Source organism: Ischnura elegans, chromosome 5 (assembly GCF_921293095.1).
Source record: "Ischnura elegans chromosome 5, ioIscEleg1.1, whole genome shotgun sequence".
In the NCBI taxonomy this organism is placed as follows: Eukaryota; Metazoa; Arthropoda; class Insecta; order Odonata; family Coenagrionidae; genus Ischnura; species Ischnura elegans.
The window spans coordinates 34,544,152-34,568,569 of NC_060250.1; the positions used below are offsets into that span (position 1 = coordinate 34,544,152).

The 24,418-nt window shown below is 36.5% G+C and overlaps 2 protein-coding genes across 5 annotated transcripts in view; one reads left to right on the forward strand and one right to left on the reverse strand.

The window, feature by feature from the left end:
• LOC124158697 (7SK snRNA methylphosphate capping enzyme bin3-like) overlaps window positions 1-3,136 on the forward strand; it is a 58,986-nt gene extending 55,850 nt beyond the window's left edge. For all 4 annotated transcript variants that reach the window (XM_046533932.1, XM_046533931.1, XM_046533933.1 and 1 more), the window contains one exon: window positions 1,470-3,136. In XM_046533932.1, the coding sequence (XP_046389888.1) occupies window positions 1,470-2,084 (615 nt within the window). In that variant the 3' untranslated portion in view covers window positions 2,085-3,136. The remainder of the gene's footprint in view (window positions 1-1,469) is intronic.
• Window positions 2,835-24,418, reverse strand: part of LOC124158695 (echinoderm microtubule-associated protein-like CG42247) — a 162,789-nt gene continuing 141,205 nt past the window's right edge. Inside the window, exons 9-18 of the mRNA XM_046533929.1 lie at window positions 17,395-17,532; window positions 16,024-16,164; window positions 14,692-14,820; window positions 13,938-14,066; window positions 13,214-13,342; window positions 11,272-11,434; window positions 9,413-9,595; window positions 6,739-6,834; window positions 4,529-4,643; window positions 2,835-3,915 (exon numbers count right to left, since the gene is read on the reverse strand). Of these exons, the coding sequence (XP_046389885.1) occupies window positions 3,762-3,915; window positions 4,529-4,643; window positions 6,739-6,834; window positions 9,413-9,595; window positions 11,272-11,434; window positions 13,214-13,342; window positions 13,938-14,066; window positions 14,692-14,820; window positions 16,024-16,164; window positions 17,395-17,532 (1,377 nt within the window). The 3' untranslated portion in view covers window positions 2,835-3,761. The remainder of the gene's footprint in view (window positions 3,916-4,528; window positions 4,644-6,738; window positions 6,835-9,412; window positions 9,596-11,271; window positions 11,435-13,213; window positions 13,343-13,937; window positions 14,067-14,691; window positions 14,821-16,023; window positions 16,165-17,394; window positions 17,533-24,418) is intronic.

Below are 24,418 nucleotides of genomic sequence, written 5' to 3' on the forward strand. Positions count from 1 at the left end.
GCTCACAATAGGTTGGTATTAGTAAATTTTTTGTGTGGAACATACAAAGTGGGTTTTATTTCCCTTCATTTTGGCATTCACACACTTGTGTAAAAACTGCCTCTCAGTTTAAGCTTTTGATGACTTTAAGTACTGTTTGTACGTTATTTGACTTTGAATATTTGGTTTTTGTATGGTAGTATGTACTAATTATTATATCACTTTTTTAACTCAATGGTTACAGATTATTATTAGTTGCTTGCATGTTGTTTGATTAATTCAATAACTCAATATGCTACTTGTCCGAAAGTTAGTCATTTATTCTCTTGTGGTTCATTACTCTGTGGTAGTGCTACCTTGCTGGATTTTTTCCTTAGTTTCACCATCTGCATGTTTTAATTTTAATTTTTAATGCATTAGATGAAAACCATGCTGATTTTTGTGCGATTTCGGAATAATCTTATCATTTCCATACTGTTTATCAATACTGAATCTATCTTCTGGCATGTTTGAAAATCATATACTCTGCCCTGGTTTCATGTCATCTTTTAAAGTAAGAAAGGACTGTACTTTTTATTCAATTCTACTTTATTTTCATATGAAGATTTGCTCAAATTATTTAATTAAACCTTACTCCTAAACCTATTGCTATCATTACCTTTTGTGTGATACCAGTTATTTTCTTTAAATCACTCTTGTTATATTTTTCTGCACATGTCTGTTGAGGAGTGAATATGATGAAGAGTTTTCAAGTAACTCTAAATTGTAAGTTAGGAAATTATAATTTAACTACAAAGACATGCGATCAGTCACTGCTTACTGTTGAGAATCCAATGCCCTTCAATAGTATTAATTGCTCTCTATTCTTGTGGGTATACATCTTTAAAAATGCCTAACAGAAATTTAGGTGATGTAGATAACAGCCTCGTTTTGTCTCTTTATTTCTATAATTTTCTTGCTAATATACCCATAGATTAGTGTGAATCTTCTGCAACTGAGCTCATTTTTGGATGGTATGGGATTGTGTTACAATAACTCATCTTTCTTTCATCACCATATATTTATTGTACTTAAAACCTACTTCCTTGTGTCAGCACACTTTGAATGAATATACCTATTTAAATTTTCATGTGCTGTTATGGTAGCATGTTACTTCTGAATTTTTTTGTGACCTCCTCCCTTGTTTTTAAAGCAAACACCATGGTGATGAAATTGGGAAATAATCAATAAATGTTGCAAAAAAATCATTCCTCCCATGGAGAAGGGTTTATCGGTCTGCATACATCACTATGTACAATTTCCAACAGGCTAATGGTCTTATGTATTTTGTTAAGAAAAGATTGTCATCTTGTTTTTCCTTTACTATTGATCAAACCTTCAAGTTTTTGAAGTTGAAATACTCATTGAGCTGGGGAGAGGAAAACAAAATCAGTCACACTCACATTACACTCAACATGAAAGTAATTGTGTATTCTCCAATTAAATTGCAGGAGACAGTTTCCCAGAACTACCATCGCATCAGTCTGTTCCCGCAAAAGTTCACACAGTATTTACTCTCCGAGGTCGGCTTCAGGAAGTGTGAGGTCCTTGGTATGCCTCAGCATCCTTCAAAAGGATTCCAGAGACCAATCCAATTGTTTTACAAAGATGGTACCTCTCCACGTTCAGACTGTGGGGAAGGCTCGTCCCTCGTCTCGTTAGAGGAAAAAGTTCCCTCTTGTGCTTCCCCAATGTCCCGAGTCAAGGGAGAGTGTAAAAAGTCAGTTGCCTGTGCAGATGGGAGGGAAAGTGTCAGGCCCCTGGACATATCATCGGTCAAGATGGAAAATTTTGGTGAGGAAAGTATGGCGGTCAGCGAATCGGAAAAAGCAACTGGCCACTCTGCGGTATCGGGTGGGAATGGATCAGAGGGGCCTCAGGCGGAAACAGACTTGGCACACTGTTCTCCCACCACTACGGACAGTGACAAGTCTGAACTCACCCAGCCACGAAAAGCACTCGATTCCAATGCAGACGTTGAGGTTAAGTCTTTGGATGCGGTCAATGAATCGAGTGCAGACAGTTCCATCGTACCCTCTGAAGAAGAATTGTCTGTGGCGAAATAGGTGAAAGGGCATTCCAAAGTTTGACTGTGATCCGTGGATATGGTCTGTGTATTGCTTTTGAGGAAAGCTTTTAGAGCTTTGAGAGTTGTATCATAAAGGGCCAATAATAGACTAGCTGTTCAGTAGTGATGAGGAAAATAATTATGCCAGTGTAGTGATCCCCGATCGAACTTGTATAATTGGTCTCTCGAGTTGGAGGCAACAAAATGTGTTCCAATTGCTGTGCACAAACCTGTAGAGTACTGGAGAAAGAATCAATCTGGCTGCTGGGTTCAATGTTAGTGTGTTGAATTGCACAAAATCCCCAGTAGTTGCTGGTTAATCAAAGAACTACAAGTTAGGTATTCCATCAAAAGACTTTTTATTGTTATCCTTGAAAGGGTTATTTTCTTACCTTTCAAACTAAAAGTTACAGTAAGAAATGTGTAGTTTGCCCTCTTACTTGAGGAAATTGGACAATTCTATTCTTTCATAGTGTCTATCTATAAAATTCCTTTGTGTATGTTTTCCCCTAATAAGCTTTGTATGTTGGTAAATTTGAGGAGAAGAAATGTTACATTTCAATGCACAATAATTGAAATTATTTCAGGGTAAGCAGTTCTTGATTATTTAGAATCTTTCTTTTGATGATGATACATTTCGACACAGTGTATGATTAAAATTATTTATTTAATGTATTAAAAACTATTTATATGTAAAAATGATTAGATCATTATTGTAAATTTAGTTAAACAATTTTTTTGAGGTAGGTGCTGGTGTTGAATAGATTTAAAAGAACAATGGTGGTTGGACCAAACAATAGATAAGTTAACCTAAGAATTTCTTTGAAAAACATACCATCAAGACTGTTTACTCTTGCCAATCATTTACAAATGTTTATTTCCTTGTCAACCTTATTAATTTTCCTACTCTTTTTTCCTGTTTTGTTTGCTGTTAGACTTATAGTTGCCTTGTAATGTGGGCTGCTTCTTATTTCCCTGTTTAATCTGTATGATGTACATATAACTCTGGTCATGTTAGTGACCTGACAATACAAAGTGATTCATTGCGTGCTTTGATTTTTTATTTACAATCTCTATATATGTTTGGAATTATTTTGGCATTGCTAAAACCAGGAATTCCACAATAAACAAAGAATAGTTGTGTTGACAATTCACCTCAACTACATGTTTGAACATTTTTCCCAATGGAGTTATTAACAGTTTTTGTTTCCTCCTAAGGTAAATTAAAAGTGATATTTAGAATTCATCCAGTTAAAATTGCTCTGATACCATTATAAATTGCATTGATATCCTTAAAAATTGAAAGAATATTTTGGAAAAATATGTCAGCACAAACATTAGCATCATGCTTGTACTATTTCTTGCAGTGCAATACAAATGCACATGTTAAAAAATTTTATTTTACAGTTTTTGTGTGAAATGGTTTCATTTTCAAGTCCCATTCGATTGCGTTGGGCTTAGCCAATGGGATTTGAACAACCTTGAAAATCTGAAATCCTTCCAGCTTGCAGAGTGATCCTCCTTGGTGGCATCTTCCAGCGTCAAAACAAACTTACTCGCTACTTCCTTTGCACTTAGTCTCACAAACATTGTTTCATCACTGGATGTGAAACTGTTTGATCGATTTGGTTAATTTGCTGTCCAGATTCATCTCACAATATCAAAGTTCACTTCATTAATCATCAACCACCTCCCATAGCATGGTTGCTGCATCTGTACCACCCACTGTAACAACACTTCTGTCATTGAACATGAAACGAGCTGAAGCAACATGCGAGCTGATAGCTTTTTCTTCATTGTATTCCGCTCGTGGACTAATGCATGGATACCTGAAAATGAATGTCTCATTAGAATTAATGTTGCTCAACTTATGTGCCACGGGAAGTTTTTTTAAAAAATATCATAAAATGCTAGTGGTTTGCAGTCATAGTTCATCGAGAAATTTCCATATTTTAAGCACTTATCAGTAGAACACTGGGCAGCTACTTTTGAATGCAGTAAGTGATATTTTTTATAATATTGAGGTAGATAACTTTCAGATTTAGGCTGCATAAATTTTTAATGCGGACTTTTCAAATGTGATATGATGGGTATTCTTATCATGTAATGAAATTTTGTCTCGCTCCTTCCCAATCTCCCTAATCCATTTTTTAAAATTTTGGTTTTAATGATAACTCACAACGCTAGAAAAATTTAAAACCCATTCTTTCCATTCCCTCTGCGACTAAAATTGACCTTCCCATCTGCCTTACTTGTTCCTCCCATCCATTATGTACATGTACTTGATAACTTTAAATGGAAAGTCAGTATCAACCTTGCAATGAAAGATTCCTGGTGGTTTTCTATAAAACTGGAAAATTATTACAGTTGCACTGTAGGTGTTTTTGTGGTTTTATGATTCCTATCAGACTATGTTATAAAACATTAAACTAGAAAACTTACCTAAACAGGCGTAAATGTCCATCAGCATCTCCAGATATTAATAGATCATGGGCCGAAGACCGATGTGTTGTTACGATAACAGAAGTCATGGGATAGTAGCGGTTGTTCCACATACCTAAAAGGTTGTAAAACCAATTAATATTGATTTAAATGGCTTATGTTAACCAACATCAAGGATATAAGTGAGAGATATTGTTATATCGTAGAAGCCGCGCCCCTTTTATCCGGAAAAGCCGGTGAAAAAAGGGGGATGCACCGCTTACACGAATCCTACAAATTTTAATGTAAGCCGCGTACCAATTTCCCTCAAATTCTTTTCGTTTATTTCTTCAGAGTTTAGCATTGAACTAGGAAACCTTTGCAGAAATTACATTCGCAACATAATTCAACCTTATTAACCAGGGTAACGTAAATTTATCAATTTAGCAACGAATCATGAGTACCTACATTGGACCGCACCCAAAAAGCGCTACGATGTTTTTTTCCTCACGAGCCGGCCAAAAAATGGCAGTAAGCAGGGTACACTAGTAAATACAGTATGTGGTTTGAAAAGGTTGACCTCATTCATAGAATTATTTTTTTGCCTGCTCTGGTAGGAAAAGGTTAATGTTTTTTTATGGAGTGGGTGCTGCAATTGACCATAGATAGAGACATTAGGGGTTGCATATTTCATCACATAGATAAAACTGTCAATTTCATTTTTTATGCTCAAAAATTCAATTTCTTTGGAAAAATATTAATTTTATCTTTGAATTATTGTTTTCAACATATTTGTCATGCATACTTATGGCATGCCGAGGTTGACAAGGTTAGGTTAGGTTTGATTAGGTTAAGTTTAGGGTGAATATACAAGGAAAGGCTGAAAAAAGGAAAAAATTGCCATATACACCTGGAACACAGTTGATATTGTGTACTTTGAAATTCATGAAAGTGTACTCATTGGTGAGTACATATGTGCTTATTTGTATAATGGTACATTATTGGCAGAATATCATTTGAAATCAACCAAAAATTTCAAATTGTATTTGGGCCAAGGGAGTGTGGTAAAAAAAATTGATTAGTTCCCCAGAAGGGGCCTGAAAAATAGATGCACAATGAAATTCATTCAATTTTTCATGTTTACGGGGTTCAAAAAACTTGAACAATGTAGGTCTAGGTATTGGAAGTAAGGAAATAAAACTTTGTAAGTTTCACTGTTATTTAATTATGGGCACCATTAGTGCCCATAATTAAATAACAGTGAACCTTACAAAGTTTTATTTCCTTACTTCCAATATGGAGAGGTTTCACAAAGTAAAGCCTGAAGTTATTAGTTATAGGTCTTGGTAAATTGAATTTGATTGTATATCTAGATGGATTTGACTTTCTTCACTACTTGACAGATAGCTCTGCACTTGACATTTGCATCAATTTTGCTCTTTAATGTTTCAAACTGCCGAATCATTTAAATTTCAGTCTTAAATTACATAGCCCAGTAAAACCTCTATGTAGTGAACCTCTTTACATCATAAACCTCCATACTTCATACCACCCCTACAGTCCCGTCAGAATTACATGTAAATTTATAGGCAAACCTCTTTGTAGTGAACCTATTTATCTTATAAAACCTCCACTTATCATACCAAGGAGACACCCTCGAGATGGCCTAACTACCTCTGCAAATCGTACCCAGACAACTAGAGACAATTAATGCAGCTGCGATTACGTACTTGGAGTGACATTTTCAGCTATAAATGTTTCACTCTTATTTTTTTTCTTATACATCTTTAATATGCTGTAATTTTCATGTTAATAATTAGTTGTGGCCATTTTGTTCCGTATTAGAGCATATACTTAACAGTAAATAAGAAAAAAGGTATCCAACTATCCTTATAATTTTAAGTGACTTTTGAATTAAAAGAGATCACATCGTTTTCTCTCAAATCATAGTAAAAATCATGCACTCGCTTTCTGTAATTATTATATAAGTACTTAATATATGTTCACTAATGCATGCATGTTTATTTAAACACATAAATATAATTGTTTAATAGACAGAAGTGCCTTTCATTTCCGAAGAATATGAAAAAATGGTGCCTAATCACTGAAACCTCTCTATAGCGAACCTCCATACATCAAAATGCCCAAATTTTGGTCCCCTCCATTATGATATAAAGAGGTTTTACCTTATGTGCTGAGTACTTGAATCATCAATTAAGAAAGTAGCTTACCTGCAACCAAATATCCCACTGTACATGTTTGAGTGTACCACTTGACATCCTTCATTGCTAGTGCACTCTTCTCTGGTGAGAGTGCCCGAACATCCCCTGTAATTTTCCAGTTATTTCAATTAAAAGGAGGCACAAAGAATGAATTTGATTGAAATGTTAATGCTATAGTAACACTATGTAATTAATTTTCAGTGGACTCTCTAGATTTGAATTAACTAATTTTTTGTCATTCATGCTTTAAAGAATTAAGTATTGCAGTTAACTCTTCACATTTTATAGAGAGTTTCTTTTAATATTAAAAAAACCACCTAAATTATTTTAATGTACATTCAGGGGCAGATTTAAGATTAGGATTTGCATCTAGGAACCTCTATGTACTCCAAAAAAGATGCCCATTGACGTGAACAATATTCCAGAATCCATCCCTTTAAAACCCCACTCCACAGGTTGAACCTGGGGACGTGTATGTTCTATATCCAGTTCTGAATATATTTCCTATAAATGTATAAAGACTGGAAAAGATGGTGAAATAAAAAAAATACTTCTTCAGTTTATTTACTAATTATCAAAATTACTCTTCCAAATTTTTCTGACAAGAGTTTTGATGTGAAGAGTTATCATTAAAAGACCATATGTATTAAAAGCTAGGTGAGCAAAAGGCAGATAACCACCTTGGGCATAAATGGTGTTACTAATCAGGAGAAATTCATGAATTAAATGACTTATGGTAGAGAAGGCACATGCATTGGTGCCTGTTTACATGTTGGCAGAGTTGGCTTAAGATTAATCTAAGATGCATAGGAAACCCGACATGATTTCTGTGTAAAACATATACATATATATGTATGTATCTATGCTCCAATAGCCATTTTCTTGTCTCCAAGAAAACAGAGAAATAGTTCTTCACCAGAATTTCCACCTAGCATGGGGCATCACTCGTATTGTTGTGGAAAATTATGAGTTTGGCTGCTTGAAGACTCCTGGCTGGCACTGGATGGCACATAAGGAAATGCCCATAGGCCACCATTAACTTAAATTGTACTCAATTTGATTCTTAGATAGTACCTAGCTAGAGGCATATTGTTTGTCTCTTTATAGCTTGTGAATCCAGAAAAATGACCCAGAGAGGAAAAGTTGGGATGGGGAAATAAATAAGAGCTAGTGTATGGCTTAAGAAAAGGTATTGCAGATTTTGAACTGATGAAAGATTTATCAACTTATCATTAAAAATAAAACCAGCCAAATAGGTTGAATTCTTGCAATCCACCCATAGCAAAGTGAGTAAATAAAATTTATATTAGATACTTGTTCTAATTTTCCCAGGAATCTAAATCCCTTTGGTGAAAGCTTATCTTCCAAATGACTTTCCGCAAAAAAGAATTTTCTGTCGTGATACATATGTACAGTGGAACCTCGTTAAAGCGAGTACGGGCTATAGCGACACCCCCGTTATTACGAGAGATAGCCGATGCACCGTCAATTGACCCTATAATGAGTGTGTTAAAAAATTCGTTTTTACGAGACCCTTTCGGTGTTGGCTCTCGCCATAGCGAGGGTTTCACCGCCGTAAGACTTTCATCAAGACTCCTTAACCTCTGTAACTGCTAGCGATCTGTTAGAAATGATGTTAATGGAGTGCTCAGTCTCAAATTTATGTGGTAAACTGTCGTTCGATAAATATAATGATTGACGAAACAATGCTTTGCATGATTTTTATTCAGTGCGGCGCTTATAAATTGTTTGAATAGTTAGTCGTTATTTGAGTAAGGAAATTTAGTGATGCAAAAAAACATCGCCTTTCGTCTGGATTTATGCTTACGTTTATCGGATAGATGTTTATCTGTCGCCGCACCACTCCTGTTCCTGTATATCTGTTTGCAACAGGTATATTGGCTATTATTTGCTCCACCTCCGGTAAAGCGACAATTCGCTATAGCGAGTGTTTATTAGTGCACCGTGGGGTGTCGTTATATCGAGGTTGCACTGTAGTTGCTTGCTTAATATTTTCTTCGCTTATTCACATTCTAATAGCTCACATTTGGAAACTAGTTGGCAGAACTTTTAGGATATTGGACCTCATTTCTGGGTCATTGCAGTGTCTATGTCAGAAGGGTTTCATGGTGTCAAATTTGCTACCGTGTTGAAAGCATTTATGGTAGACATCTTTTGGAGGATGTGATAAAATAGTGTCCTCCATGTTATGAATGATAATTAAGACCAGGATGATGTGGTAATGCTTGCATTGTTTTTTTCGTCATGTGTTGATATGTGAGCTGAAGTTGTATGGAATATGTTGATAACTTATTTATCCTCATCTAATTGAGGCAACATACTCGTGTAGATCAGTATCTATCATCTCACAATGTTATGTCCGGCATTAAAATCACAACTTGAATGCTATTATTCTGGTGGCCAGTACTGTGTAACCTATGAATGATATTTTGCAAAAAAAATGCTAATCGTGAGACTGGATTGCACCCTAGAATTCAAAGCAATTCCCCTTGAAAATCTCTAAATCTCAGGGAATTAATTACTAATGTAGTGGACACCATGACTCATCATCATGAAGTATATGGGTTATTTTTAATGGTGAAATGGACCATCATAACAACTTCAATTACATTAGCTTTGGCATTGTTCATGGGTCTTATCAATTTTTTTCTGTGATACTTACAGAATGACAAGTCATAATCGGCTGTGGCTGTTTGTAGAAAATTCCCATCAGTACTCCAGTCCAGGTGTGTTAAAGGCTGATTGCCTCTCATTTTGTTAAGTTTCTTGTAGGAAAAGCCATCACGTGAAACTCGGAAAAGGTATACACTACCATTTTGAGAACCAATTGCTATTGCATCGCCAACTGTGAATCAAGAAGGAAAAGAATCAGTATGCATACAGCTTTGTTCTTTTTTTGTCTAACAATAACAGAAAAGAGTAGTCACTTGAACTAAACTTAAAAATTAGTTTCAAACCCTCTATAGATAGTATACTATACTATATAGTATACTTATGGTACCCTATTTTTCGAAAATTTTCTCCCCTGCTTTTGGACCCCTCGAACGAAATTCCTGGCTATGCCACTGAATGTACCTCAAGGTACCAAATGAACAGTGAAAAAGTTTTGTTCCTGTAGGTGGACATCCTGCGGTGGCGACAAGGTAATTTATGTTGAGCGTAGGCAACCTGAAACACACGCCCTCATTTTACGCTATTTTGGCTGTAAATGCCATGATTTTAATTTTTTTCAGCTGATTCTGGATTTGATATTTGTGGCTTACCTCTAGAATTTCAGACGTGAATAGCACAGAATAGGCTGAAAAAAAACTATTTAAATCACAAAATTTACTTATATTTTAATAATATAATAATTTTTTCAGCTGATTCTGGATTTGATCTTTGTGGCTTACCTCTACAATTTCAGACATGAATAGTGCAGAATAGGCTGAAAAAACTATTTAAGTCACAACATTTTCAGCTGAAATAGCATAAAAAGAGGGTGTGTATTTCGGATTGCATACACTCAACATAAATTACCTTGGGGCCACTGCAGGATGTCCAACTACTGGAACAAATTTTTTTCTCTGTTCATTTGGTACCTCGGGCTACATTTTGGTGTGTGTCGAACTTTGAATTTCGAAAAAAGTTGTTTGATTCGCACCTCTATGCAGTTTGGGTTAGTTCTTAATGTATAATTCTCCATACTTTTCCTTTCATAGTTTCCTCAAGTTTTGGTTTTTGTGAATACTTTACTATTCCCTTAGAGGTGCTCATTGAGATTACACTTATATTATATTTCATACTAAGAATTTATATTATATTTATAAGATATTATCTGAGATTCAAAAGAATTGAACTATTAATAGTGCCTACAGCATAGGTCAGTGGTTCCCAAAGTGGGTGATACCGCCCCCTGGGGGGGGGGGTTGCTGTAGTCTATGGGGGCGAAAAGTGCCAAGATGGCGGCAGGGGGGCACCGGAGGGTCCTGACAATGTGACAAATGCAAAGGTTCCGTAACCTTCCTTTTGTCTTCATTTTCAAACTTCGCTTCTAAAGTTTACTTTGTTTCCCGTGTATGGAAGTAATTTAAACCATGTATTTTCTTACATTTTAAAATAAGAACTGTTGAAAAATATTTCCAGCCTTTCTTGCACAAGGGAAACGTTTGAAGGGGTTTAGTTTCATTTGGTCTATCGTTGGTGCAACTTCACGACACAAAAAACTTAATTATTTATTAGTCATTTAATTAGTCATTGTTTTAAATTTAATTACCAAAATGTTCCTCATTTGTTAATTAGTATATGATTCTGATTATTATTTTAAAGATACCGATTAGGGGGGCGTTGACTATAGGTTTATGGTGGCTCGAAAAAGTTTGGGAAACACTGGCGTAGGTTAATTAATATTGCGCAGGTGGGAAAGGAAATGTAACGGGTGAACCCCCTTCCATGGAAGTTGAAGTGAGCCGCTCAAAGGATTTTAGTTGGTTTAGTCTTCTAGTGAGCAAATAGCAATGATTCAAATAAACTTCATATCACCTGGGTTGTAGGAGATGCAGGTCAGGGGAGATCCACACACACGTAACGTTGCCATATGACTCCCAGTCTCTGCATTCAAGATGACCAGATGACCTTCTGCACTGCCGGCAGCCAATGCCACTCCAAATGGATGGAAGGCTAATGATACACATTCATAGAGTATCTGGAAATAATAGAGAATTATTTATAAGGGTTCCAATGTGATACCTCTCACCCAGATGTGAACTGTAAAATCACAATGTGCTCAAAAACTATTGAGTGGGTTCAGCCTTAGCCACTGTTGTGAAGTTCAATCACATATCCCAAATTCATTTGAGAGTTGCCAAACGATTCTCTGCTAACCCTTAGACGCTCTAGGTGCCAAATTAATCGGTTTTCAGGTTTTGCCTAAAAATGCTCAAGGTGCAATATATCGGCCCTGTAAAAATATTGTATTTTGAGTTAATTTCTCTTATGTATATGTACTGAAGATTCTATTAATTTTTATCACTCCCGATGAAATGGTATTTCTTTTAGAATATTTAGTTTTCTATGTAAACTAAAGAATTTGTTTGAATACTTCTGGCATTCTTGATTTAGGCTTGAGCATTCTGGGAGTGAAAAGGGAAATTGTCCTGACAGCAAAAGGGTTAAATTGATTTTAATGACCCAAAAAAAACTTCAAAGCATTTTGTATGCCAATAGATCAGTTTGTTCACTTACCATGAAGTCCCAAGGAATTTAACTGTTATCAATAAGAGCAGGGTGAAATTTGTAATTGTAAATAAATTATCACTCTTGATTTATTCGGTTGGAATTCGTTATAAAGATAACCTCCACAAGAGTAATACCTAGATGGGTAGCATTAAATGTAGTGTAAATGTTTAATGTTTTAATCAAGTTTGAAGAATTCATTATTTCTCTGAAATGCATTACTAGTGAGAATGACATGTGAAAAATGGAATCTACTTTTAAAAATAAACTTTTGATACAAGCAGGGCCATCCTGAGCAGAGCAAGGGGATAACTTTCCCTGGGTTCCCCTTACCAAGGGTCATAGAGGGGCCCTTCAGCGATGCTCTCAGAATAGTTAAATACTAAGTGGAGGTTGGGGGAAGATAATATTCCCCCATGCAATGTCAGTGTGGGCAGCCTTGGATTGAAATAACCTAAGATGAACTGCTTTTGACATAGGTTCACCTGGAATTGTGTCTATTAGCTTCATTATGACTTTCTTACCCTTCTCATGGTGTATGCTGTGTTGCCTAATCATTGGGAGGCAAGTTGTGACCAATAAGATTTGAAATATGAATTAGAAATTAAATTCTAGATATGCATGTAGTTACATCATTCTTTTAGAGTGTATTGCTTGTATTCTAACCCATGAGACTTTTTAATAATTCAGTACCCACTAAGGAATACATAGCCTCAAAGCAAACAGTAAGGGTAGTAAACTATCTTAGAACGGTTTTTGATGGGACATAAAAATTTAGTAAATCTTTTAAAAATGTGAATAATTCCTTCTTAGTAGTGCTCTCCGAAATGCAGTATGTATCATTAAAATTTTCCAAAGGTTGGCCAATTCCCACTTCTACACCATTTTATAAATAGTAAAGTAACTTCATATATTGGGGAGAATTGCATAGGTGACTCTCAGTGAAATACAGAATGTATTCCCCAGTCAATAGTAGTAAAATAGGCATATTTGCTTTTAGCTTGGTAACTTGAATAATTTTACTCCCTGCTACATTTTTTTCTGGTTAAACACTAGGTTAATGTCCGTATGGACCGTCATGTGTGATATTCGTGAATTAAAACTATGATGGAATTTTATTGTGATGAAGAAAGAGTGCAAACCATTGGAGTCAATCAGTCGAAGGTGATGCTTGGATAATGTCTAATAAAACCTACTTATCTATGGAAGAATGTCATTTGTGAAAAGGTTTATTATTTTATGGTCTTACCTGTGTATTCCAAACAAGCTTATGTTTCCTCCAGAGGGCTACATACTTGTCATGTCCGGCTGTTGCAAATACTTCATCATCTGGATGGACAGCTAAACCCCATAGTTGCCTGCTGTGACCAAAAATAACCTGAAAAAATTTCAAATCATTCGTAAATTTTCTAAAATATAGTGCTGAACTTGGGCACATAACTAAGGTGGAGAGATTGGCCCTGGAAAAAAGAACAAGGAATAGGTGGAGGAATTTTGTATTTAAAAGACTCATAAAAAGGTGATTTTAGGCTGAATTGGATAAAAAAGATGGTATTTTAATTGATATGGAGGATTTTACTATGCCTTTGTGTGCATTTGTGATAGTCTACCCCATTTTCCAAGTATTTTATTTCTATTGTAATGCAACAAAAGCAAAGTGAAAAACTGGCCCCAAATTTAAAAATAACTTTTATTTTAACTAGCTGAAATAGGTAAAAATATATGCCAGAAATTTTTAATTTAATAGTATGAGGTGGTTCCCTCCAAAAATTTTAGTTTTATCTAGTGTATGTTTTGACCTTGTTTGGGGGGAGGATTAAAACCCTCTCTACCGTCACCAAGGTTTCTTGGTGAATCATAAATAAAGAAATTTGGTAATGCGGAACAAACTTTTCACAAAGAGATGCAAAATTTACTCCATCAGCGTTAATATTTCTGCATATTCAAATATTATTTTATTTTCTTTGGCCCACCTGGTTAAATCTCCTTTGTAGAGATCCCTCCAAAATGTTATTCTTGGTTGTTCCAACGTAAATGTTACCATCATTGCGGCCTGGTCTTTGTGGGTAGATAGTTCGGACACCTCCAGCTGCTTCAGGTAACTAAAGGTAAGACATATTTCTGTCATTTATGTTAAATGATACATAACTTATAAAATTAAATCCCTGATATTTTTGCTCTGGTAATTGAAAGATGTTATGCAATTTCTGGCCAACGATGTTCTTAAAGTAAATTGTTACTGCCATTTTTTCTCAGAAGTGGGTATTCAATTGTAATATGAATGAACAATTTGAACATGAATATCTATAAAAAAATTCTTGTATTTTAAATTATTTACATGAATTCTAATATAAGTTATATAGACTTTAAGTGTCCTTAACATGGTACAATTAAAAATTCCTTAATATATGTTTTATTCTTCTTAATATTTTTTCCAATTATGACGTTATAAGTAGATTGGTATGGCTTTCTTATCAGGGTGCATGAATTCATGTATCATGTAGCACCTTTTTAGCTCTGATATATTAGGCTTTGGTTTGAACACTGATTTTGTGAGAAATTCTTCTTTCAGTGTAATTTATGTGAGTTTAAAACTCATCTGCTGTTTGTAAAGTCATCGCCTGGATTAAATATGCAAGTTTAAATAATTATTTCTTTTTTTATGAATATTATTCTTACGGTTTTTAATTATGATGAAAATTGGGATTCTGATGCCTTACAACTCACCTTTGTTTCTGTGATTTTTTTGTAGTTCTGTAATGAGTCCCAGGCACATATTTTTCTATCCCTTTCTCCACCGGACAACAGAGTACCTTCTGATAACATTACCAAGGAGCCAATCCCCTTGTTGTGTGCCTGAAGAATAAAGTGGGTAAGTATATTTTAGCATATGGAATTTTGTATATCACCCTATACCTTCATATTGAATGAATTGACCAAGAATTGCAAAATTTATCACACATATTTAAATTTCAAATAATGAAATATGAATAATCAGATGTCACATTAGTTACTGCAGGTTAATGTGTATATGAATATTAATTTTAAAAAATCAAATATTTTATGGAGTGATTAATAACTCCAATTTTATGAATTATTCATGCATAATTAATTGAGTTGGTGCATTATCAAATCCAATGCACTGAATGTATGCCTGCCAGTGTTAGACCTTATTGATATTTCATTTAAAATGTAGGCTAGATGACAGAAAATACAATAATAGGAAAAATTAAATCACTGTAAGTCAGGATTCCCTTCCAATAATTTTTTGTCTGACATCTTACTTGAGAAATGTATGTAATAGATCCCCCATTTTATTGCTCGGAAGATCATTCAAAAACTTAATAGCATAACACTTTGTGTGCCATGGGCGTAACATTACGTCCTGCTAATCCTTGTTAGGATTGCCATGGACATAATATTACGTCCATCTATTTTATTGACTTTGTTTGCGTGAAGCTGTAATATTTCGCCCATGGTACTTTTCCAGTTTACTGCTAAATGGTTCTGTTATTTCAAAAATCAACTGCTCGATGGAAAAAGGGTTCTTTTAATTCTTACAGAAGACTTTTCGTCTTGAGGGAGAGCCCTTTTCTAAGCCTACGTTGTGTGAAAATTCTTTGGAGGAAAGAACCGTTCGTTGAGGGTGCAGTGACCTTTTTTGTCATCCAGGATTTTGAGTGATTTGCTTGGAACAATGCGTTTGTATGATTTCTATGGTTTAAATAGTTCAAATAGAGCGCAATAAAAATATTGTGAATTTTATGGCGGTACATCATTTGTTGCAACTTTTTTATTTTTCAAAAACAGTAGGTTTTCATTATTAAAATATATATTTAACAGTTTGCAATAAATGTTATTCAACTCATTCATAAAGAAGAGCCAAGTCCATTTTTATTCAAATACTCATCGATATAAATATCTTTTTGATGCTAGTGTTTAAAAAAAAATTGCGAATTTAGTAAAAATGGCTGGATTTTTCAGTAGGACTTTAAAATTAGCGGACGGCACTCAATGTATTAAGACAATTTATCTATTGGATGAGAAAAATGTAGTTACCTCAAATTCCAGTCGCACAAAATAAGACCCATCCGAGTCCACGGAATATATGGTGATGAATCCATCACCATCACCCACGACCACATCGCCGTCTGCCTCGAATTGCAAGCAAGTCACATGGGTACGCGATGATGCTTGATCCTTTGGAAACAAAATTTTGATTTCATTAATATTATAATGGCACTGAATTTGATTTTCTCAGTAGAATACTAAGATAGGGAAAAATATTAGGCACACACATTTCACAGTCACAAATCACAATTACTGTTACTGCAATATGCCCTTAGAAATAACTACATATAGCTTTTCTTGATATTTTGTGTCCTACTTTCACGGTCACCTCTGGAAATATTTCATACACGGGCCATTTATTGTAGATATTAAAGGTATTCAAGACAATATCGTGCTGAGGGTTGCGTACACACAAGGATATCATAGGTGGTAGCGGAAAAGGCCAGCTTATCCATGCAATACGGGAAAATAGCAGGAATATCATGTTTTAAATTCAATTTTTATTCTGGTACACATGTATAACTACGAATATGCACATTCTGATCGGATAACTTGACAATTGTCACATTTTTAGCCGAAATTTTGAAACTGTGAGACCAAAAATTCGGAGTGAAGGCTATTAACGAATTGGCACAATGGAGGTTTTCTATTTTTTAAAATTGCCTAAATCGAAAGATTATTACTCCTGGAGTACGTATTTCAAGCTTTTAGATTTTTAAATGAAAATATCTATTTTTCGCGATTAAATGAAAAGTGAAAATTTTCAAGCGCGCGAAAATGTGACGGCTTGTTAGTATGAATGCTGGAAAATGCCTGTGTGACGTCATTCTGGTTCCGGCTACCGCTGTGTAAGGCCACCTTGGTGCGAGGCTATGAGCGCCGCTACGATGCAGGCTGCTAGCAGGTAGCAGAGTATCGTGCTAGCAGGTAGCGCTTGGCTTAAATAAGGATTATTTGTACAGTATCATACGAAGGAAACTTTCCGACCATATGCAATTTTAATAAGTGATTGTTAACAGATGTTTCCCCTGAGCTCTCTTTCCACCAATCAGGCCTTTTTCGAATGAGGTTAAAAGTGTCCATTGACATTCGTCTAAACTAATAATTTGTATATTATGAATACACTAATGTTGGGTAACGAATCGCAATCAATGCCTTTCGTTTTCTTTGATGAAGGAAACTACCCTATTAGGCGATAAGGGAAAAGTAGCGGTTTTTTGTGAAACAATTAAAATATTTTTGTACATTTTATATCTCGTCGAGTGGGTGAGCAGTTAATACCAGTCGTTAAGACGTGACAGAGGCGGCACACTGGTTGACATCAAGACTATGTAATTAAAATTAAATTTAAACACTTACCGGTTTGACAATATCTGTCCTCTCAAAGAACCCATCCTTCCGTCTTGTCCAGAACGCCAAGTGACCCTTTCCATGCGTAATGATGAGGTTATCATCCAATGGATGGAATTCAGCCCCCGTAAGTTCATCTTGATGAGTCTAAAGATAAATAAAAATTCAATCAAGAATCAGAATGTGCATCCATTTCCAAATTACAACTAATCAATCATTAATTTATTGCTTTTAATCGTGGTAAATATTTCCGCTGTCCTTTATCAATGAATTTTAAATTAGTGGAGTGATAGAAACATTTTTGAGGATTATTTTACCAAAATTATATCAGCTTTTATAAGTTCTAATTTGCTGTTACATTTCCAGTCTTAGGTCGTAAGTTTTTTGCCTAAACTGTCCTTGTTTTTCTAAAATTCTTGGGCTCACATTTCTAGTGAGAAATCATGTGCTTGATTTTCAATTTTTGGTAACCTTTTTACTCTATTATACAGTTGCAGAGTTACATTTATTGGCAAAAATTGAAAAGATATAGTCATCCAAAGACTTCTAATTGAAAGTAATGAGCGAAAAAATAGTTTTATTCGCATCGAAACAATGCATGCTTTTGATAATGGAGACAATTTTGGCCACATTCAGCATTATATCATGTGCCAATTGTTTAAATTTTTACGATTTTAATGGCAAGGGATGTCTGTTATTTATTTCATTCAGAATAATCGATTTATAAAATTCATTTTTGCCGCCAATTAATTTCAAATTGCAACCTAGAGTTACTCTTTCCAGTTAATCCTTCTCTTAAGGATTAAGATCTTTTCTCTCGGAAGAAATGGCTTAGTGGCGTGTTTCACATTAAAACCAAGATATGTATCCCTCATAAGGGAAACAATCAAGTGAAGGAGACCATAAAAAGTGCCAGATGACCCATTATTTCGCTCTTGACAACGGAGAGTCGGAATAAATTTCACTGAGTACTTCCGTCACTTTGGTAGCAATAGCTCTTCGGAAACTTCCTTCCTGGTAATTCCTGCATCGTGTATGAGGCTTACAGCGGCGCTCCATTATGCGGAATGACAGAAAAAAAGAAAAAATATGGAAGTGTGGCGACCAATGTCGTCTCGATTGTGACTCGTACTTTTCATCAATGTTACTTGTGGTCTTGATTCACTTACATGGTCATTTTTAAATACTCTCGGACAGTCACGTAGCCCGGTGAGACTATGGGGGCTTCAGCTCTCCCTCCGAAATTTATTTCTCCTTGTGGCGACTACCAGCGATGCTTCTGAAGAAGGAATCATTCGCTCAAGGACAGTTATCCTCTGACATACCATTTTTCCCCAATCGAAGTGCGTTCAGAAAATAGCGGGAAATTTAATTCTTTGAGAAAAAACTGTTTATTTATTCGTCCACATCATTGTTGTCGCCTCCAAAGTTAGATGTTATGCACTTGTGCCAGCACCTCTCCCAATCCTCGAAACACTTCTGAAGGTCGTTTTACACGGTTCACGGAATTGCGCAATCTGACGTACGTGCGAAGGCGCAATCAAAATTGCGTCGTGCAAAGCGGTGAATTGCTAGAACACATGCGAGAATGCGTGGATGCGAGACGGAAAAATAGCCCCTGTTCTAATTTCGTTCATGCATTCGCACAATTCCACGCCATTTTAGAAATTAATGCAGCTCTAACCTGCGCAATTCCGTGCCCCGTGTAAAACGGCCTTCAAACTCGATCTTTAGGATAGGCTTTAGCTCTGTTGGCGATTTATTTCGATGTCATTTACGAATGGAAAACGACGCCCCTCTAAGGTTCTGTTTATTTTTGGAAATTGGAAAGATTTTACGCGGAGCCATGTCTGGCGAGTGAGGAGGCTGGGGTATCACCGCAGTCTTGGTTTTGGCCAAAAATTCACGAACAAGCAATGAAGTATGAGCCGAGCTCATAGATACACGTCTGACCTTGGCGGCTGCCTCAGAGAAAGCAAACAATTTATATAGTAGAAAATTTCATCATACTTCAGGGGCATGCGTACCAACATAATAAAAAGTTTTTAAATCGTACTCTCAAAACTGGCGAGAAATTTAAAAATTAGTTCCCGTTATTTTCTAAGCACACCTCGTAGTTACATATCTGCCAGTATCGAACAATGAATGCATAGGCGGATCCAGGGGGGGAGGGGGGGCACGGGGGCACATGCCCCCCCCAGACCCTCAAAAATATGCAAGATTTTTAATACGATCCCATTATCATTGCGTTCGTTTTGTATTACGAGGTATCCTTGTGCCCCACCCAGAACAAAATCCTGAATACGGCCTTGCTTGTGCCCCTCCCAGAAAAAAATCCTGGATCCGCCCCTGAATGAATGTATCTTATAGCTCTATTTAACGAAATATACGGCTGACTTACTGAAATTTATGGTTTTCCTATGATTGCGCATTGACAACAAAATATTATTAATAATAGTAATAATAATATTATTATTATATTAAATATTATATGACCTACCCGCAGATCGCCAAAGCAACGTCCAATTTAAATTCCTGGCTACGTGCCTGCTGTTGGCTGAGTTGTTGAGAGGCCCGGTTTTAACTAGACCTCGTAACCCGGAGTAATTGAAGCCTTGCATTATGAAACAGTTCAAGCCAATTGTGAAGTTTTTAATTGAACCACTTGCTCTGTACATCTTAGAAACTACAAAGTGATAGAAACTTTCATCCAAGAATAGATATGTTACTATATATAATATCTTATCTTGAGCAAATCGATACGACGGCAATAATTGTTCCAAATATTTAGAATTATGTGGTTCATCCTGAATTATAGCCAAGTGGTCTTGTGCCCTTTCGGAAATCATGCCTTCTATTGTCCTCTTGCCGCATTGTCTGCACAATTCTTTATTCCGTAATCAGACAGAATAGAGACATAATCACCGACACAGGAAGTGCGTATTTCCGCTTATTCTACAAGTACATAACTACATTCCCTCCCCTTTTCAGCGTATTATTGAAGCTTTTTCGATGATCCAAGATATTGGGCTGCAGAACCTGTCCGAGAAAGGATTCCAGATCATGGCCGCAAGTGACGTTGCTGGTGTCGGGATTCCAGAGGCTTTTGAAAATCTCAGCGCGGCCGTCGGTCGGAAGAGTTGGGGTAAGGTGGCAGCGGTAGCGGGACTAGGGGAGTGGGTCGGCCCCAAGAAGAGGTGGGGCGGCAAATAGCCGCGATGTCGTGCCGCGCGACACTTTATATTCACCCACCGAACCGCGAAGATATTTCCGAGATTCGGGCAAACGGCCGCCTATGGCGTGCGTGTCGCTCAACATTCATCGGCCTCTTGCTTAGGCAGCCCCGTCCTCCGTGGTCAGCCCACTTGACCAAAGCTCTTATTTTTCCCTCAAAGACCCTCTATCGTCTCACTTCTCATGATTATAGCCTCTTCCACTTCAAACGGTGCTTGAAATAGGAAAGAAACGTATTGGGATAGTGCTTAGAAGCTAAGTAAAGGGAATAAAAATACTAGTTCGACTTTCAGGTGGGAGATGAATTCAAAGTCGAAGAGAGCATCATGGAATGCAGTTGAATGCCTCTGATTTAATACCCGACAAGCTAACTCGTGTGTAATTAACTCTGCTAACAAATAATTATAAAGAAGATATATTAAACTAAATAAGAGACCCGTTGAAATTATGCACTCAACTAGTCAAGTACTTCAAACATAAGTGATATTTCAACTGATTTTTTAAAATTGTTATTTGGATTTTCAAAAGCTCTTTCTTCGGCATGATGAGTGCCTGAATAGGTTTGTAAATTAAGTGGCGGCTTTTGGTGAACTCCTTATATCTGCTAAATATAGTGCCAGGCAATTTATTTCAGTGCATATATATTTTAAATCAGGAGCGAAAATTTTAGAAATCATAAAAAATGAACGAAATGTGTTTGTGGAAATCAATTCATAGGGACGTGGGAAGAGGCTTTTCACAATTTGAACGTTTCACAATTTGAACTTTTGTTTTGGCACAAGTTGGAGACATTGGTTTATGCATATGAGAAAGCAAATTATCTCAGAATTTGCAGAGGAATTTGCAGCATCACTCACTTGTTACTCTGAGCAGCGAAGTATTCAAATATATCTGCTAATTCATTAACTGATGTAAATATATTCAATTGTTCATATTTTCTATTGAATGGAGATCAGTCAATTTATTTTTACCGTACCTCTCGTTTTGGTTAAATGTACCCATAAAAGGAAATTCATAGGCTTTTAATAAGACTATACCAGTTACGGTTTATGCTTGAAACACCGAAAAAGGTGTTTTCAAACTGGTTTCCAAGGTGCTATAGCGTTCGAAACAATCGATTTCCCGCAGCATCCCACATCAAAACCCCCTTTGGATAAATTTTGGACTCTACCACGCTTTCTTATTGCTCATTTTTTCTTGTTTTATTGCCAACCATTTCATTCGTCCTCCTCCTCAGTCCATTTGGCCCAGAAAAATTATAATTAAACAGATTTTTCGCCCGTTCTTTTCCAGCTCCTTTTTTTTACACCCGTTCCACAAAATCCTTCGCCTCACACTGCATGTGTTTTCATCCCTCCCCTCTGCAATTCCTTCACTGATAGGTATCGCTCCCTTATGCTAATTCGCCCCTCTGTCGGAGAGAGAGGGGAATGGGGTAGTGGCCCTTTTTGACGCGACTGGAGCGCCCCGCTGCGCCGGCGGCGTGCTCGCGAAATGCGAGGACTGGAGGAGTCAGAGGGATTTCGAAAAGGGCTGGGTGGGGTATATTGGTCCCTTGCCTACCTTTAATTTCCTTAATAGGGTGTGGTACGTGACAACGCTCAGGGTTAAAGCCAGGGCCACTGGCAACCGAATTATTGAGGTTTTTCATCCGTGCTAAGACAGTGCACAAGTTTGGATTTCGATTTGAACGGAGGTTTTTGTGAGAAATCTAAGTTCTTATTTTGTGCGTATTTTTACGATCGTAACAAGTAATTCTCTTCATACTAAACCAGCAATTTTGTTTTTTAAAAATTTCGTTTTCAACTAAATTTGCTATTGCTTTTAGGGGGGCCAGCTGCCCTCCGCTGGGTACGCCCATGATTTCATTCATGAATCTTATATTATTTTAACTTTTCGTTTTCTTTTACCAACTAATAGTTTTATTTGTATGGTGGCATGTTTGTGTCCTTGGCACTCTCCCTGTTTCTGGTCTGACTGCGTCTTGCTCTCCTGTGTGCTTGGCCTGTGTCCGGCAAGCGAGCGCGTTTATGATTAAGGCTAGGATGAGTGGCGTATGCCTGGTGTGGAATCACCCCGTGCCACACATCCTGGAGGTGATTTGCACGGTACCTCGTAGATGTAGATGTTAATTTCAACGATTTTTTTTTAAAAATTCATAGTCGTATTTAGCAGAAAGAGGCCGAGGAGGCTTTTGAAGAAGATAATCTCGCGACAAAGCTTTGAAATAAAACTAATTCCTCTCCTATACTCTGCTCTAAGACGGCGAAACTTATTTTTGAAGTCGTCGTCCGTTTGGGGACGATGAACGATTGCGCGAGGTTGAGAGGGAGAGAGAGGGGGGGGGGGGGGGGAGGTGAAGTTGTCGCGAAATCGTATTCAAAATGGTGGCCTGATTTCCCCTTCCGATCGATATGCGCGTTTATTTATCGAAGTGGTTTTTCCGCGGAGAAAAAAAGCGAAAAATGAATAATGAAACGGTTCCACCTTTCTCCGATTATTTGGGTAGAAAACTGTTCTTTTCTCTCGAAAGAAAAAATAGTATTTATTGATATCGGCTTTTGTAGACCGTTCACATTCAATTTCCAATAATTACGTGGAATTACAGTTTTAATAGGATGAACTGAAAATTTTATATCAAAGATTCTATTTTGGAGCAGCTCCCTGAGGCGTTCCAATAAAGTGCGCACGCAAGTTTAATTTTTTTACCTAATTGTGGCTGGAACACAATTTGAAATAATGGATTTTGTCATTTAAGACAAGATTAATTTTAAACTCGGGTTTAAAAATTTAAGCGACGTAGAGAATAGTGGGAGCAAATAATACGACGAGGTAACATATCATCGAAAGATACAAATAACGCTGTAAATTGCAGATTAATTATTAAAAGGGGACAGAAATGAAAAAAAAATACTACGACATTGAAAATATGGACTTCAACCACGTGCTGAGAAGTGAATGTTTTATATTTATAATAGGAGAACAGGGTAGACATTGTTTCATGAGGAATAGACGCCACATTCGACGGTGACGGAGTCCGGACGTCACTTTTTTTGCGGCGCGCGCCGCGCCGGCGTCCACGCCGATTGTCTCTGCGTCGTTAATTGATTACTAACAATAAATATATGACTTAAAAGATGTAAGAAGTGCAAAACTAATCGTAAATATCGAGTTTGCATCCTGTAGTACTGAGTATATAGTGGATGATATTGGTTTTATTCTCTTCAGACCATGGGCGTACCCAGCGGTGGGCAGGGAGGGGCACTGCCCCCCCTATAAGCGAAAATAAATTTAGTTCAAAACAAAAGTTATGAACAAATTTTCCCTTTGAAGAAAAATGATATTAGTATAAGACATGGAACTAAAATAAAAATCAATATTTTTTCAAGCAAATAATTATAAAAACTAATAAATTGCTGTCATAATTTTCATAAAAATTTGGTTTCATTAACCTTTTCTGCGCAAAAAAGTTACAACTTGAACGACTACGGCTAGTTTTGCCCCCGCCCACATAGTTTTGATTTTTGGTGCGCCCATGCTTCAGACTAGTTTTCAGCGATGCACTCCTCTAATGAAGATTTCCGAAAGTTAAAGTTAAAGTTCCGAAAGCTATTTGAGGAAAACTTTAATATTTGCTCTTCAAAATAATGATATAATCTCTGAGATGTTTCCACGATTAGTGTTGAAAACTTTTATTGCATTTCCAGGTAACAGCCGCGTAGTTTTCATGAGTCAAATTCCTTTCTTCCCGTCTTGAAGGCGTCTTCCCGTGGAAAATGTAAAAAAGACTATTCTGCAT